This window comes from Nycticebus coucang, chromosome 6 (genome assembly GCF_027406575.1).
Source record: "Nycticebus coucang isolate mNycCou1 chromosome 6, mNycCou1.pri, whole genome shotgun sequence".
Taxonomy (NCBI): domain Eukaryota; kingdom Metazoa; phylum Chordata; class Mammalia; order Primates; family Lorisidae; genus Nycticebus; species Nycticebus coucang.
Window position 1 is genome coordinate 43,937,401 of NC_069785.1, and position 16,939 is coordinate 43,954,339.

At 56.7% G+C, this 16,939-nt stretch overlaps 1 protein-coding gene across 1 annotated transcript in view; it reads right to left on the minus strand.

Annotated features, from left to right (window-relative positions):
• The window catches only part of SPTBN5 (spectrin beta, non-erythrocytic 5), a 44,744-nt gene that overhangs the window by 9,278 nt on the left and 18,527 nt on the right, over positions 1-16,939 (minus strand). Inside the window, exons 24-48 of the mRNA XM_053595541.1 lie at positions 16,680-16,863; positions 16,223-16,423; positions 15,877-15,993; positions 14,436-14,593; positions 13,938-14,073; positions 13,627-13,772; positions 12,550-12,664; positions 12,343-12,453; positions 12,004-12,183; positions 10,588-10,752; positions 10,325-10,474; positions 9,793-9,897; positions 9,228-9,395; positions 8,579-8,728; positions 7,901-8,092; positions 7,571-7,666; positions 5,375-5,692; positions 4,521-4,634; positions 4,240-4,361; positions 3,840-4,002; positions 3,503-3,691; positions 3,232-3,309; positions 2,458-2,630; positions 527-617; positions 236-382 (exon numbers count right to left, since the gene is read on the minus strand). Coding sequence (XP_053451516.1) covers positions 236-382; positions 527-617; positions 2,458-2,630; positions 3,232-3,309; positions 3,503-3,691; positions 3,840-4,002; positions 4,240-4,361; positions 4,521-4,634; positions 5,375-5,692; positions 7,571-7,666; positions 7,901-8,092; positions 8,579-8,728; positions 9,228-9,395; positions 9,793-9,897; positions 10,325-10,474; positions 10,588-10,752; positions 12,004-12,183; positions 12,343-12,453; positions 12,550-12,664; positions 13,627-13,772; positions 13,938-14,073; positions 14,436-14,593; positions 15,877-15,993; positions 16,223-16,423; positions 16,680-16,863 — 3,769 coding nt within the window. The remainder of the gene's footprint in view (positions 1-235; positions 383-526; positions 618-2,457; positions 2,631-3,231; positions 3,310-3,502; positions 3,692-3,839; positions 4,003-4,239; positions 4,362-4,520; positions 4,635-5,374; positions 5,693-7,570; positions 7,667-7,900; positions 8,093-8,578; positions 8,729-9,227; positions 9,396-9,792; positions 9,898-10,324; positions 10,475-10,587; positions 10,753-12,003; positions 12,184-12,342; positions 12,454-12,549; positions 12,665-13,626; positions 13,773-13,937; positions 14,074-14,435; positions 14,594-15,876; positions 15,994-16,222; positions 16,424-16,679; positions 16,864-16,939) is intronic.

A 16,939-nucleotide genomic window follows, 5' to 3' on the forward strand; every position in this document is an offset into this window, starting at 1 on the left:
AATATTATCTTTAAAATTATTGGAAATGTGCCACGTGTACAGAGGTGACCTGGGGAGCAATGGCTTCTCACTATACCTGCAGTGCTTAGCACGGTGCCTGCACACACAAAGCACTTGATAAACATTGCCACCTGTTACTGTGGCTCAGAACCAGCTGCCGGGGCTCTGTGGAGTTATCCCATCTGTGCTCTGGCCTGCAGGGCACCCTGTGGCCCTCTAGCCCCACAGCCCTCACCATCTGAAGCTCCTGTTGCTGGTGCACGCTCGCATCCAGCTCCACCTGGAAACTCTGCTGCTTCCACAACTGCACCTGCAGCTTGGCTGGGTCCTGCCAACCCTCTTCCAAGGCCACCCGGTTCTTCTCCCTCAGCCACGTGGCCACCTGAGCATATGGGGAGGACCAAGCTCTGCTGCCTAAAGCTCTCCCTTCCCCCTGCCCCTTGGGGTGCCCCAGAGGGAGGTGGCCTTTCCCTGGGGCACCTCCTTCCCTCTAGCATAGCCACTCCCCATCCCAAGCAAGAATAACCTCAGTGGCATCCCGCAGGAAATTCTGCAGCTGCTGCAGCTCCTCTAGCTGGCGGTGATGGGTGCTGGCCTGCCCCAGGAGCGCCTCTTTCCTATAGGAAGGAGAGACTTGTGGGTTCTCAGGTCTGCTCACAGGACTTGGAGCTGCTGTCGGGGCACATGGGTGCACATGCATCCTTGGCCCTTCTGGCCTAGGATAGTCTTCCTTCGTTATCAGTACACCTTGAGTCTGGGGTTTCTTTTGAAATAAAGACACATTGTACTTCCCCTCTTTATTATTATCTGTTGGGCCTGAATTGTGTCCCCCCAAGTTTTTAAGTTAAAGTCCTAATCCCAGCACTTCAGAATGTCAGTGTTTGGGGACAGGGTCTTTAAAGAGGTGATTAAGTTAACATGAGGTCGTAGGGGCAGGCCCTACTTCCTTATGGCAGGGAGGAGAGGGGGTTGGGACACAGATGCAGCCCAGAGGGAAGACCGCCTACAGATGGAGGGCAAAGGCAGCCATCTGCGAGGCAAAGAGAGAAGCCTCCAGAAGAAGCCAACCTATGAACACCTTGATCTTGGACTTCCAGCCCCCAGAATTGTGAGGAAAAAAATTTCTATTGTTTACACCACCCAGTCTGTGGCATTTGGTGAAAGCTGTCCAAGTAGGCTAATATAGTGCCTAAGCCATGTTTTTGATCGCACATTGCTAATCAGCAAGAATTTAAGGCAAGGCCTTAAATACATAATATCTAACATTCATTTAATATTTAATTGGTATATTTAGAATATATTTATTATAAGCCAATTTATATATGTACTTCTGTACGAGCTTATTAAATGTGTTGCCATATACACAGAAATAGAAATGAGATCCATAAACTAAATAGGAAAAGAAGCTCTAATTTGCTTTGCCCCAGGTCCATGCACACCTTCCCACCAGCATGTGAGTGTGAACCTTGCCACCAAAGGGTATGGCAGGTAGAGAGGTGCAGAGAGGCTCAGCTGAACAGAAACACCTGCTAGAGGATGGCAGAACCCCAGAAGGGGAGAGGGTTGGTGTGGCACTGTGCTGGGGCAGGTGGGCCTGCCAGGACCCACCTAAGGTGACTGGGGGGAGGTGTTGACAGAGACCAGCAAACCATTATTCACCATCTGTCAATCTGAAGACCTCACACGGGTACCCCGGTAAGGTCCATCTGCAAGAATGGAGAGGGGATGGCCCCAGCCCTGTCGGGACATCAGCAAAAGAAGCCACAAAATCTGTGAGTGCTGGGAGGCTCTCTGGGAAGGATGGAGGTTCCCACCAGTCTGGGCTGTCGCTTTTGGCCATATATGTCTAAAAGTCTGAGGAGCTGAACCAGGAAGATGAACCAGATGAGGTTTTACAAGGAAAAGGGCAGAGCCTGGTGTCACTTAGGCTGTGTGGGTCACGTGTGTCTGTGGCTGACTTTAGTTGAACAGGTGTAAGAATCCGCAGCCTGCCCACAAGAGCCAGCACCGTGCTGAGAAATCAGGGCACCTGCCATTCCTGTCCTCAGCCCTAAGCAGAAGCTGTTACGCTCTGAGGCAGACGCAAGGCCTAGCTCCAGGGGGAGGAATTTGCCACTAGTGGGCAGCAGAGAACTCGGGACTGTGACCCTGGCTGTTTAACCAGGGTAGTTTCCATTTTCTTTCTTAGTTTCCTAGCATGAGCTGCTTTGTAAAATTCTCCCTTATCTCAGCTGAATGAAGAAGGAGGTAGGATTTTCCATGTGTTGCCTGAGGTCCTTGACAGGCTGACACACCACAGGGCCAGGAGTGGTGGGCACCCCAGTGATCTGACCTCAGCCCTTGGTGAAGGCTGGTGAGCCTGGACCTAGTAGTGGAAGGACAGGAAGGGAACAGAAGAGATGCCAGACGCCCATGCCAGCCCACCCACAGTTCCCATCACTTCAGAGCCAGAGGTACCTGAGGAGCATGGCCTGGAACCTGCCCATGGCATGCTGGGCCTCAGGGTGCCCACCCTGGTGCAAACTGTGGGCTTTGGCCTCCAGCATGCTTATCTGTTCCATCTGTGCCTCCAGGTCCCGCTCAAGCATCTTGTGCTTCCAAAGGAGGGTCTCCACATTGGCCGAGGGGTCCTGGTGGGAGTGGGGAACTCGGCACTGCCTGTGGAGCTGCCCCTCCCCAGCCCGAGCTATCTGCTTTCCCTCCTAGAGCCTTCCTATTAAACACTCATCCCAAAACCAAATGCATCCCTAGAATCCCTCAAGGCTGTTTCTGGCTTTATAGTAGTGATTCTCAAGCAGGGGAGGTACTGGGGATAAGGGTCAAATGTCAGAGGGCAGGCTGAGCGTTTACATATAACATGAGTGCTCTTGACTCTGTCCTCCCAGTAAGACTGTTTTAGTCCGAATCATACTCTCAGGTCTCCCACAAGTTACTCGTCTGCCACAGGGCTGGGATGGTGGTGGGAGCAGTGGACCTCTGGGTATGTGGGAAGTGAGGAGAGCAGGGGTGAGAAGGGCAGTGGGAGGGGACGGGAGTGGCCAGAGCCTCACAGTTACTCTCTAAGTCCCATGGCATTCCCTGTGGGCCCTGACACATGAGAACTACTCAAGGATCCGTGTGGCCAAAGATAGGGGAGACGCCACACAGGAGAGGAGCCCTGGCTGGGGAGCTCAGGCAGCACCTGTGCATCCCACCTCTTGTAAATCCTCCCCTCTCCTGATGGGCACCTACCCCCAGACCCTTGCTGGCCAGGGAGGCTTCCTTGCTGCATAGCCAACGTTCCATCTCCTCCACAGAGTTCAGAAACAGCTGGAGAGAAAGGCAAAGACAAGAGAAAGTTGGCAGTCCCTCCAGGCCCTGCATGTGGAGGGACTTGTTCTGTGGCCCAGATTGGGGAACCAGGACCCTGGGACCTGGTTCCATGGAACGGGGCCACAGGAGCCCCACTGGCCTTAGCCTTGATAGGTGGGTGGGATGGAGGCTGGGGTGGGACTGTGCCTGCCTGTAGCTCCAGGGCCTGCTGCAGCTGCCGCTGATGCTCCTGCCAGGCCCCCTGCAGGCTGTTCTGCTCCTGTTCTAGACCAGCCAGGGCCTGGCGAATGTCAGGTGTGGGCAGGCCGCCAGCTGCCAGCAGGCGCTGCCCAGTGCTTTGGGCCAGGCTGACACTGTCTGTCCAGGAGTCCAGCTCGGCCTGGAACAAGGCTGGGCTCAGATCCCCAGAGGGGACAGATGTTAGAGGAGAAAGGCAGGGTGAGAAGCCCAGAAAGGGTCTGAGAGCAAGTGGGGAGCAAAGGAGGGAGGGGCATGAGGAGGCGAAGTCTCGGGGTCCCCAGCCTCACCTTGTGCTCCTGGTGCTCCTCTAACATGTGCTGTGCTTCCGCAGGGCTGCAGGGAGTGCCGCGTGCATCCAGCTCAGCCTGCAGCCTGTGGGCCCAGAGCCGCAATTCCTGCAGTGTTGCCTGGAGTTTCTGAGCTTGGTACGAGGCATCCAGCGACTCCCTCCTGCCACAGGGCTCATCAGCTAGTCCCAGGGCCACAAACCCCTTTCCCCCAGGCCTGTCAGTGTCTCCTGTCCCCTAATTCCCACAGCTATGGAAGGGCCCAGGGGCTGGGAATTAATGGGGTACAGTTATGTGAAGGAAGAAAGCAGCGGCTTAAGGAAAACAGGCCCAAGGGGAAGTACGGGGCCGAGATGCCGAGGGCACAGGTCAGCAGGGGAGCAAGGCCGGGGCTCCATACCACTTCTGCATCCTGCTCTGGAGCTGCCACCAGCTGTCCATCATCTCCTGTTGCTTGTGACTGAGGCTGTGGGCTGCCCCGGGGCTCCTCTGGCAGAGGTGGCCTACCTCACGCTCCAGGGACTGTGGGGAAACCAGGGTCGGTGGGGGGGGCCAGAGAGGCCCTGGCTGCAAGGGACCCTGGCATGTGGCTCTCAAGATCCCAAAGGCCCTCCTCCCTGCACCTGCCCAGGGTCCTGCAAAGGAGCCCCAGGCCCCCCATCCACCCTCCCAACTGCACACCTCCACCTGGGCCTTGGTGGGGCCCAGCTCCTGCTCCAGCAACTCATGCCTCCGCAACAGCCTCTGCACGCTCTCTAGGTCCTCCCCACAGTCCAGGGCCTGGGTCAAGGCACCCTGAGAAGTGGAGAGTGGGCCTCTGCTTCAGCTCCTCCCTCATGCACAAGGCCTGCCCACTCTGGGGGCTGTGAGGGGAAAGTGGGTCCCCAGCATGGTCCCCTTCCTGCTGCCCTCGGTGGGGGCTCAAGCAGGGCTCTGGCTTTGACTAGAGATGAAAGAGCATGTCTCCGAGACCTTGGGTTTGGAGTTTCCTCTGAGGTAACAACCTCATCTGTGTGGTACCTACTCCTTTGACTCTCATCCTTTTAGGAGAACTCAGGAGAAAAAGGAACAAGTGTGGAAGGAGGGCCTGGGCTGGCAGACTGAGGGCCTGAGCCCAAGGAAAACAGCTAGGCATGCCGTGAGCCTCATTTAGCACTTCCCATAGTGTTCTGACTTCTCAACTTCTGCCTTTGCCAGAACTTAGGGCATGTTTCTCTGTGGCTGCTGACATAATCCTGGGGCAAACCTCCTGAGGGTCTGGAAGGGATGGGAAGAAACAGAGGGTGTGCTCTGGCCTCTGGACGCATAATGCATCTGGGGACCAGGGTCTGGGGAAGAAAGGAACCAGGTGGGTCTGCCTCTGAGCCTGTAACGATGTGTCTGTGGTCTAGAGAGGATCCCAACCTGTCAGATGCCCCCATGGGACCTCTGATGCAACCTCCAAGCACACAGCCAAACAGGAAAAAGGAGTGGGGCAAGATGTGTGGGAGGTTCTAGTGCCTAGAACATTCCTAGGACCCCTTTCTGCTGCTCACCTTCTCCCTGATCTGCTCTGTGACCCCGTCTAGCTCTCGGGACAACGTATGTATCTCCAGAGCCTCTTCCAGCTGCTGCTGGTACCGGAGCAGGTTGCCATGGAAACTCACCCACCTGGCCAAGGGGTGGCGTGTAACATGGTGTTTGAGGTGGCCCTCCCCGTAACCCTGGCCCCACAGCTCTCCCCAGTCTGGGACTGGCCTGCTGTTGAGCTGGCTTTGCCGCTGGAAGATAGTCTTGACTTCCTCAGGGTCCTGGTTCTTGAGCTGCAGTGACAGGTCATTGATGCTCCTGATGTAGGCATCATACGCCATGTCCTACAGGGGAGGTGCAGGTGAGGGCACTGATACCACCACTCAGAGCACCCTGGGAAGTGGCTGGCACTCGGGGGGTCTGCCTGGGCGCCCCAGAGTGTGAGGAGCAGCATGTTTGGGCAGAGGGAGGCAGCTGCTTCTCCCGCTGTGGCGGTGCCCAAGACCACCCATCCCAGGTATGGTAGCAAGGCGAGCTTGGAGCCTGTCGCCCCATGGTCATCTGTAAGGCTAGAAAACGTGCTCCCTGGTTGGGAACCAGGTAGGAAGGGGAGGTGGGCATGTGCTCATCACTGAAGCTTTTAATATGCGGCTTCTCATGATAGGGAGAGCAAAGGGAAGGGTGGGATGACATGGTGAGCTCCAGCCCCCTGGGCTTTGTGTGTCCTCCCCTAAGGGACACACCGAAGACTCCCCTGGGCTGGGGCTAGTGTGGCTTGGACATGAGGTGAGGCTTACAGGTACACAGGGAAGGGATCCTTACAGAGTGAGATTGCAGGCTTCCTGCTCTTTGCATTTATAGAGATTGTTTAAATTTCCAAACACTTTCCTGCCTCCCACATGTGCCTCCCAATGAGGTAGGAAGTGAAGGGTCTCTCTCTTTTTTTTAATTAAGTTTATTTATTTTTTATTTTTTTGTTGTTGCAGTTTGGCTGGGTCTGGGTTTGAACTCGCCACCCTCGGTATATGCGGCCAGCACCCCACTCACTGAGCCACAGGCACCACCCGGTCTCTCTCTTTTTATAGATGTCAAAGCAGAGCCCAGGGGCTCACATGGCTCATTTGTGGCAGGGTCAGGACTCCAGCCCAGCTTTGCTGAAGTCCAGCTCTCTTTCTGCAACAGCATCTGGCACAGTGTCTGGACATTTCAGCATCAGCAAAGGATATCTTAGGTTTAAGCACTGCAGCCTTTTAAAAAATGATATGTATCTATTTCAGGGGGACAAGGCTAACACACTTGGTCTCTAACACCTGACTGTGAATACATTTGTCAAGGTTTTTGTTTTTTTGCGAGACCGTCTCACTATGTCGCCCTCAGTAAAGTGCTGTGGCATCACAGCTCACAGCAACCTCAAACTCTTGGGCTTAAGTGATTCTCTTCCTTCAGCCTCCCAAATAGCTGGGACTACAGGTGCCCGCCACAACACTCAGCTATCTTTTTGTCGTTGCTGTTGTCATTGTTGTTTCAGCTGGCCGGGGTCGGGTTCGAACCCACCAGTCCTAGGTGCACATGGCCAGCACCCTAACCACTGAGCTATAGGCTCCAAGCCCAAGGTTCTTTCCTCTATGCCACATAAGACAACCAGATTCTCAGTGTGTGTGAGGGGGGGAGGAGATGCTGAGATGGGCACACTGAAGGTGGCACTGCTTACCCGCTGCATCCAGGAGTATGTACTTTGTCTTCAAATTTTTGAAATAATTATGGATGCACAGGAAATTGCAAAAGTAGCACACAGAACCTCTGTTACCTCTGCTACCTTTCCCCTCAGTTTCCCTCACAGTGACATCTTACAGAATGATAGTACAATTTTAAAACCGGGAAGCTGATATTGGTATGATGTTATTAACTAGATTAGACTTGATACCGATTTCACTGGTTTTTGCTATGTGCACCTGTGAGGGCACAGGGGTCTATGCAGTGTAATCACACGTATAGATCCTCATTACCACCACTGCATGTAACATTCTCATCTCCGGGGTAGGCATCATCCCATTCTACAGACGTAGGAATTAAGGCTTGGTGACATGAGGGAGCCTCAGTGTGTGCAGCATGGTGCCAGCACCAGCCCATGCCTGACTCTAGGGCCTATGTTCCTCCCCTACTCTGAGCATTTCTCAGTGGGGGTCCCAAGGCCAACCTCTCCCTGGGCAGGGCCCTCTCACCCTTGCCGAGGCTCCTTGGAGCTTGAGGAGCTTCCTGAAGAGCTGCAGGCAGTGCTCAAGGTCCTGGCCCGTGTCACCAACACGCAGCACCACCTCCTGTGAAGGCCGAGGGTGGGAGGGCAGCACTCTGAGTGCCAGCCCCAGGCGTGCCCAGCCCATAGGCATCATTGCTGGGACACTGTCGGGGCAGGTGGAGGCTTTTGGGATATCCTGCTGGGGCTCCCTCCTGTCAGGGAGCCAGGGGGCTGCAGGCCTGGGCTCCCCTCTCCCCACCTCTCAGCCCTATCAGCCTGTGGCCTCCAGATTTGCCCTGCCCAGCTGGGCCTCCACCTTCTCCTGGATCCAGGCCTCTGCGAGATCCACTCTTTGCAGAAACTCCAAGAAGTTCCGCTTGTCCTCAAGGTTCTGGCCCCGGAGGGCCACTGCCTGCCTCAACTTCTCCCAGTGCTTCTGCAGCTTCTGCAGCCTCTGGGTGACCTCTCCTACCTGAGGGTGGCTCTGTGCCAGGAGCGCCTCGCCCTTCTGAGGAGAGAGGGGACATAGGTGATCTCGTCTGCTGCCCTTCTTCCTGCCTAAGACCTTACCCTTTAGGGTCAGTGCCCTTAGCACAGTGGTTACAGCGCCAGCCACATACACAAAGGGTGGTGGGTTCAAACCCCGCTCAGGCCAACTAAACAGTGACAACTGCAACAAAAAATAGCCAGGCGTTGTGGCAGGTGCCTGTAGTCCCAGCTACTTGGGAGGCTGAGGCAAGAGAAACGCTTAAGCCTAAGAGTTTGAGGTTGCTGTGAGCTGTTACGCCATAGCACTCTAGCGAGGGCGACATAATGAAACTATCTCAAAAGAAAAAAAAAGGGCGGCGCCTGTAGCTCAAAGGAGTAGGGCCTCAGCCCCATATGCCAGAGGTGGCGGGTTCAAACCCAGCCCCGGCCAAAAACTGCAAAAAAAAAGACCTTATGCTTTAGCCACACTTTCGGGCAGGTGTGGAGCTAATAGCTTGATTGTTACCTTGGCAACAGAGATTATGACCTCCTCATGGGCCTGGACCTCGGCCTCAAAGGCCTGGTGTCTCAGCAGGTGCTTCAACTTCTCTCTCAGGTCCCCAGAAGGAATTGGCTCATTCAGCTGCTGGACCCACTCCTGGATCCATTCCTCAGCCTGGTGGGGGCGTAAGGGACATGATTCCCATGGTGCTCCACATAGCCTCGGCCACGGAGATGCCCCACAGACCTAGCAGGCCCAGGTGATTGCCCCTTGGCTTCAGGGCTGGGCTGGCAGTGCCTCATGAGTGAGAGCCAAGGTTATAGCCCAGGAGGACATGCCCAGACCCGGATGGCCTTCCATCCACAGGAAGTAGCTGTCAGGGGCCTCAAGTGGACTCTCATTTTGGAGGTGTGGGCCTCCCATTCCTGGGACCCTGGGCTGCTCTGCTCCCTTCTCTGCCTCTCTCTGCCCTGGCCCTGCTAGAGCTCAGGAAACATCTGGGGTCTGTACAAAGGGGCTTGGAAGCAATGTTCCTGGCTCCAGCATGGCCTCTGGGAAAGCTATTCAGCTCTCTACATCTCAGTTTCCTCATCATAGGCCTGAGGTGTGAAAGTCATTTGAAAATGGTAAAATGTGGTCCAAGTGGAAGGCTGGTCTGGGGGTGTCCTCTGACCTGCGTGGCGGCCCTGGTGAAGCTGGCTACCAGCAGGGAGGTATGCAAGGCATGGCCCCGCCTCTCTGCCAGGTCCTTCACTCGAGCCCGGTGCTCCAGCACGGTGTGAAGTGAGTTCTGCAGCCTGGGCCCCTGCAGTGACTTCAGCTGCTCACGGAGAATCACCTCCTGTGGGGCAGGCACCACCTGCTGTTCTCTACCCCAGGGCCAAGTGAGGCCTAGTCCATAGGGTTCCCAGCCCTTTCTTTAGGGTCCTGAAGCCCTTTCCTCAGCCCTGCATGGGAGACAATCCCTGCAGTGAGACAGACCAGGCTGCTCCCCAGGGACCACATGATGTGGACAGAGATGCCCCAAGTTCCCAGCAGTGTGGCCCTTCCCACGTTGGGCCCTCTTCTGGAACCACACACACAACGCTCAGTTGGCCCAGCCCCACAGGCACAGCAGCAACCCCTTGGGGCGCACACCAAGCACCTGTGCCTCTCATTCAGGACTCTCCAGAGTTCCTGGACTTTCTCTGAGTCCAACACGCCAACCATGCCCAGGACTCCTTCCCAGAGTCCATTACCTTCTTCTCCTGGGCAGTCAGCACTTTCTGGAAGACCTCATGCTTGTGGATCAACTGCTCTACCTCCTCCACTGAACTCCCCAGGCCACTGGTTTTCAGGGACACCTGGATCAGCGCATGGAAGAGGCAAAGAGGCCATCAGGGCCTTCCAGCCAGGCAGCACCCCAGGCACACGGGGTGACGTGGGGCCATAGGACAGCCCAGCAGGGCTGACTTGAGCACTGAGCTTGGCCAGGGAGCTGTGAGGGACAGTGGGAGCCCAGTCTGGTGGCTGGTGACACTGAACAACATGGGGAGCGTGACCAGCCTCCGGCATCTCCCTCGGGGCTCAGTCTGGGGTAGGGGCTGGGGAGGGTGGTGGGGGCCCCGGGGAGGACCCATGCACATGCACAGCCCCCATACAGAATGCAGAGACGCAGGAAGACAGGGCCGAGTGAAGAGAGGAAAAAAGGAGAGAAGCAAGACTGTGTGTGTGTGTGAGTGTGTGTGTATGTGTGTGTGTGTGGGGGGTGGGGTGGGGCTGGGGACCTGCCTCCTGTGCTGTGAGGATCTCATGCAGGTGGCCGCACTCTCTGAGGAAGCGCTCCTCCTGCTGCTTGGTCCGCAGCCTCTCTTGCTTCTGCTCCCAGGCCTGGAACACCTGGGCCCGCTGCTCCTGCAGGGCCTGCAGCCCTTCCTGGATCTAGGGGCAGACACGTGGGGAGCCTGGGCTGGGGAGGGCAGTGCAGATGAGATGGGGTGCACCAGGGAAGCCTCTGAGGAGAGGCGGGCAGGGCACCAGGAAAGGGGGCTTACTTCCTTGGCAGGTGTTCCTGCAGCCAGAAGTGCCTGCTGGCCCAGCTGGGCAGCCCGCTGCTGCAGCTTGTCCTGGGCCTCCAGCTCTGCCCGCTGGGGCTCCTGGGAGCTCTCCACCTGCAGCTGCTGTTGCACATGGGTTGTCCAGGAGGCATAGTCCTGCACCTGACCCCGGGGAGAGAGAGAGACAGCAGGTGAGGGCTGGGCTGCGTGACAGGGAACCAAGCACCTGGGCACAAATACAGCCCATCTGAGTCCACTCACATGGGTAGCCTGAGCTGTCCTAGATCAGGGCCTCAGTGAGGCACACATAGACCTTTATCACCTGGGTTCTCTGTTCTCGTCCATCCCAATTCTCCCAGGTCCATGAACCCTCCTTGTGTGCCAGGCCCTCATTCAGACTGTCCCCACCCTCTGCTCTGGTGGCCTGTCCTGCTTAGACGTTTTTCCTCCTCTCACCCCATATCTGTGACAGTCACCTGGAAGGGCCTGTGAGTTGGGCAGCAGCAGCAGCAAGGCCAGCTCAATACTGCGGGCTGAGGGGGACCCTCACCTTCTCACGAAGCCTCCTTAGTGCCCTGACATCTCACTGCTCTCCTTGTCCTCTGAACTACAATCTGCCACTTACACACTGACTTCTGCTCATCTGTGACAAGTACACAAGGACAGAGCTGGAAAGATCTCAGGTCCTTGTCCAAACATCTCATTGCAGAGAGGAAGAAGGGTAAATGGCACGATGTATGTAAAAGGTTTTGTACTCTAAGCGCTTGATAAACTGAGTGAAACCACCTTGGGTTAAGTGCCACACCCAAGCCCACACTGCTAGCAAGTGGCAGAAGTGGGTCCCTAAACTCCAGCCTTTTCACAGTGTCACAGTTTAGGGCTCTTGGTCTATCAGGCACTGAGACCTGGAGACTCCTGGGCTAGGGCCCACTGTTCCGATGCGACTCTCTGGAGTTTTAGGCTCATCTGAGAGAGGCAGGCTCTGTGAGGGCAGCAATTCCACCTCCCATGGCTTCTCTGTCATCCTCCTCTGTCCACCCACAGCTCCCAGTGGACAGTTGAACACAGGCGTTAAACAGACACTGGTTGATCCAGAGATCACTGTCCAGTACATCTGGGTCTCCTGTTAGGGGCTTTCCTGGGGCTTCCTTACTCCCCAGCCCTACGGAGACCTCATGTGACTACCCCATCACCCCCTGGCCTGGTGTTGACCCAAACCTAAGGAGTGACTGTTACACTCACGCGCTCAGCCCTCTGACCCACCAGACTGACAGGCAGGTATGTTCACGCTCTTCCACCTCATGCCCACACTTGTTCTCCCTCCAGAGCTGGAGGGTCTCATCAGTGCACGCACACAACACACATACAGCACACACCCTCACGCACACCTCGTGGAAGGGAAGGAGCCCTCACCGCGGCGCGGAAGTGGGCCAGGAGGCGCGAGCGCTCCAGCTGGGCCCTGTGCTGCTTCATGCGCCGCTGCAGGGCCGCCCAGGCCTGCATCACAGCTTGCTGCCTCTGCTGCACGGCCTGGGCCTGAGGCCCCCCATGCAGCTTCTGCACCTTGTCTGCAGTCTCCAGCAGCTCCTGCAGCTAGGGTCAGGGAAGGGAAGAGGGAGGGAAAGGATGTATTCTTCTCACCTTCCCCTGTGCACCTCTTGCCTAGGAACTCAGGCCCAGCTTGGGCTGGCCTCTGCCATGCATGATGGGCCCAAGGGAGGCCTGCGTGGCAAAGCAGCCAGCTGGGCCCACCTGATGCTCAGTGACTGCCAGGTCATGCTCCAGCACCTCATGTCTCCTCAGCTGGGCCTCCACCCCACGTAGGTCCTGGGCCACATCATTGGGGAGGCTTGTGGCTTTCTCCTGAGGAGGGGAGATGGCCAAGGAATGGAGGGCTGGCACCGAGCCTAGGGTGGGTCTACTTCCAGAAAGAATCCCCTTCTTCCCTTGGGCTCACACCTGGACCTGGGTGAGGACTTCCAACAGATCTCTGTGAACTCTGAGAGTTGTCTCAGCATCTTGGAGCAGGCGGCCTCGGGCCTGGGTCAGCTCCCACAACTCCAACCAGGCAGCCCTGCCCGGGCACGTGAAAGACCAGCAGGTCAGCCACTGGCCCAGCCTCTCCCTCCTCCCCCTCCTCCTCTCTGTGTTATACGAGGACTCACCCAAAGCTCCTGAATGGTCTCCCCTTCTTAAAACCTCTGCTGCCTTTGGCCCTGCCTGCAAACCCTCCTCCCCGGAGCCTGTCCTCTGGCTTTCCCAAGGACCTGGGCCTCCACTGCTATCAGCTCAGCACTTCACTAGCGTCTGCACTTTGCCGTGCTCCTATGTCTCTTGGGCTGGATTCATGTGTGTCAGCCAGATTACCAACACTTTGAGTCAGATTATGAGCAGTTGAGGCCATGTATTTTCTCCCTTCCTCATTGACTCTGCAAACTCCTGCTGAGCGCCCAAGGCTTCTGCCAGGCCAGACTCTGTGCTAGGGTTTATGAACAAGTCATGATCTTGTCTCAAAGCTCACAGGCTGGGGATGTACCCAGATCAGCCAAGTAGGCAACTAGGAATGTGATGTGGCAAGTCCTGTCCCGGGTAAGCATGGTGCTCAGGAAGCTCACGGGAAAGTTGGAGCCCGGCCCAGGCATTTTCTTCCCATAGCTCTTCCTTGGAGTCCTGGGAGCCAGTGGCTTGGAAAAGTGCCCCTTGGGAGGTGGCGCCTGTGGCTCAAAGGAGTAGGGCACCGGCCCCATATGCTGGAGTTGGTGGGTTCAAACCCGGCCCCGGCCAAAAACGGCAAAAAAAAAAAAAAGTGCCCCTGGGGAATCAGGGCAGGGCTCCCTGACCTGCATACCCAGCCTTACGTTCCTTCGTAGGCAGCCTGCGACAGGTTCAACTTCCCTGGACCTGCCCCCTCTAGCTCCCTGTGTCCAGGCAGAGCCATGTGGCCCTTAGAGCATGTGACTTCTCTTAACACTCCAGGCCTGCCTGCCCAGCCTTCTTTCTCTGGCCTACACCCCTGGCCCGGTCCTGGACACTCACTGCAGATCCTGTTGCCTCTGATGGGCCTTGAGGGCAGCACTGTGCCCACATTCCTGCAGGATCTCTGCCAGCTGTCTGCAGGTTGCCACCCGGTGGCTGCCCATCTCCACCTGGTGCTGAAACTTCACAAACTTGGTGTAGAGTTGCTGAGAAGAGGGGAGGGGGTGACAGGGTGGCTCCCAGTTGATGAAGTAGTAAGCAGCCTGGGCAATGTGGGACTACACAGCCACAGCATCTGCCCACTCCACTCAGGAGGCCTGTGCTCAGCCAGGGCCAGTCCCTGCCTGCAGGCCCCCCAGCCGTCTCCTCACCAGGATGTGCCCGTGGTCATCCCCAAGACTCTCTGCTCCTTTGACTGCTTGCTTTTGGCTGGCCAGCCACCTCTGCAGGTCCTCAGCCTCCCTCATGAATTCATGCAGCTTCAGGGTCCCCTTCAGCTCCTGGTCCCTGTGGTGACAGTTCACGGTTCCCTAGAAGTTAGTCTCTGGGTGAGTCAAAGTAAGTGACCTGAAGAATGGGGTCATTCATGGTCTTCGCCCAGGCCGGCAGCTCAGGATCCAGGGAGCCCTAGATGTAGGAAAGCTAGCGTGGGGAACAGCAGAGAGTGGGTGTGGGGGGTGTGGGGAGAGGGACAGCTGGGAGTTAGATCCTGCCAGTGGGCCCTCACGGCAAGAACTCATCCCTGTCCTGATGTATTTCTACGCACCTGGGGTTATAGGTTCCCTCCAGGTTAGGGCCAAGGTGTGGGGAAGGTCAACTGTGGCCAGGCCCCCTATGCCCACTGATGGGAGGGGTGTAGTTCCCCTCACCGTTTGGCTGCCAGCTCCTGCAGTGCCCGCAGCCTCTCCTGGATCCTCTGCTGCGCCACACCCAGCTGCTCTGGGGCTTCAGGGCCAGCGAGGGTTTGGGCCCTCTGGTCAAGCTCCTCCACGGAGCTCTGATAGAGACCTAGTTCCTGCTGCAGGGCCTGCCAGCACACAGGGCCCAGGCCATGCTCAGCTTGGGTGATTCCTCTGTACACCCATCCACCTACCTGTCTGCCCCTGCCTGTCTGTTCTCCACCCCTCATCATTCACCCATCAATTCTCACACTTATCCACCCACCATCCACCCATCCCCCACCCATCCAGCATCCACATGCCTAATCCTGATGGAGCAATTATTGTTCCATAAAACAAAGGCATGGTCATACCCTTGAGGGCTTATTAGCAGGGAAAGGTGGATGATGGCTAATCTGGGCCAAGGAGGAGGGCTACATCCCAACTTCAAAGTGTAAGAGAGGGACAGAACTGAGTAGGCTGCCCAGGACACACATGGTGTGGAAGCTCCATGGGCCATGGTTAGAGGCCCTCTGGGAATGGTTCACTGAAGGTCCTCAGCCATGCAACACACCAGAACAGTGACCACTGGGGCTGCACAGAAAAAATGCCTAGAAGAGAGGACACTTCAGGGACAGAAGGGACCAGGATTGCCATGGGGTCTAGGCTTTGATTCTGGGAGTCCAATTCTAGGAATGAGAAGGGGGCTTCCAGGCTCCCTCCCATTAACCAGGGTGTGCTTGTGGGAAGAGGTGGCTTCAGGGAGGGCATTTGGTTAATTCAAAGGATGATATTCAAAGTCTGGAGGAAGATATCTGTGGCAGACATGTACAGGTGACTTCAAGAGCGGGGAAAAGTGTAGGGGAAAGAGAGGAAGAGCAAGAGGGGCAGAGAGACTCAAAGGCTACAAGGAGAGGCAGGACTAGTACAGGGATGGGAGAAGGAAGAAAGTGTGTTGGGTCTGGTAGGCCTTGTGCAAAGGGGCACTGTAGGATCTGGGTGGGCAGTGGGGCTGGGGCTGGCCATGTCTTCAGGAAGCTCTGCATCTCCGAGAAATAGGATGTGCTCTTTGGGGGAGTGACAGCCCCTCTCCTCATGGCCCAGCATCCCCCCAGGTCACACAGGGTGGGAATGCTCAGGACATGCTGCTGGGTGCTTTTTTTCTTTTCCGAGACAGAGTCTCACTATGTTGCCCTCAATAGAGTTATGTGGCATCACAGCTCACAGTAACCTCAGTAACTCTTGGGCTTAAGAGATTCTCCTGCCTCAGCCTCCCAAATAGCTGAGACTACAGGCACCTGCCACAATGCGAGGCCATTTTTTTTTTTGTAGTTGTCATTGTTGTTTGGCAGGCCCAGGCTGAGTTTGAACCCACCAGGCCCAGTGTATGTGGTTGGCACCCTAGCTGCTGAGCTATAGGTGCCGAGCCTACCTGGTGCTTCTTAATGAGCTTGAAGGTGGATGCCTCATCTCTGCCATAGTCCTGACTGCTGACGAGCTGCCACTTCTCCTCCATCCAACCCTCCAGCTCTGAGACATCCAGAAAGTACTGCCAAGAATAGGGCTAACTCACCCTGACAACCTCAGACAGGACCCTCCATCACCCAGTGGGGACATCCTGCCCCTACTTCCTAGCAGCCTGCACAAAGAGGCTTTTGTGCCCGCATGGGGACCAGCCAGCTCCTGGAGCAGAACTCCCCAAGAGTCCCACAGATCCTCCTCCACAGAGCCTGCCCCAACTTCGGCCACTTCCCAGATCCCGTCTTTCTGCAACTCACCTGCTGGCAGGTGGCAGCCTGCTGCAGGCACCGGGCCTGTGCCTCACACGCCTGCTCCAGCTCTGCCCAGCGGCCCTCCAGCTTGCAGCATTGTTCCATGATGTGCTGGGCTTGGGGGTGCCCGGAGGCTGCCAGGCTTCGGCCAGAACCCACCACCCGCCGTACCTGGCCCTGGTGAGCTCTCACCTCGGCCTGGAGCCCCTGCCACAGAGGGGCGTTTGAGGCTGCTGCCTGTAGAAGTCCCTTAACCAGGGGTGGGAGAAGCAGAGCCATAGATGTGGCTCCAGGCACTAATCATGGCAAGAGCCCAGGCCAAAAGGACCTGGAGCAGAGCTTTGGGAATTCAGACACCCAGAGAGAAGGACTTAGTGGCCAGGACACCCTGGGTAGTAGCAGAGGGCATCTAAGGTCTAGGAAGGGCACGTCAGGGACCCTGCAGGGAAAAGGAGGCTATTACCTTGTGCTTGTTGTGGAGGCTCTTGGTGTCACCCAAGAACTTGACATAGTGAGTGGGGCCACAGGGCATGTGCTCAGTCACCCATTTAAGCTCCATGGTGCTGAGGTGGCAGAACTGGTACAGCTCAACCGAGGCTTGCAGCTGCAGGCACCAGGTGGCCAGATGTTCCTGCAGGGACTCGGACCTGGGTGGAGGGAGAAGAGACAGGAGAGGCCCCTGGTCCTTTCCTTGGCCCAGCCAGGGATCCATGAGGAGCAAGG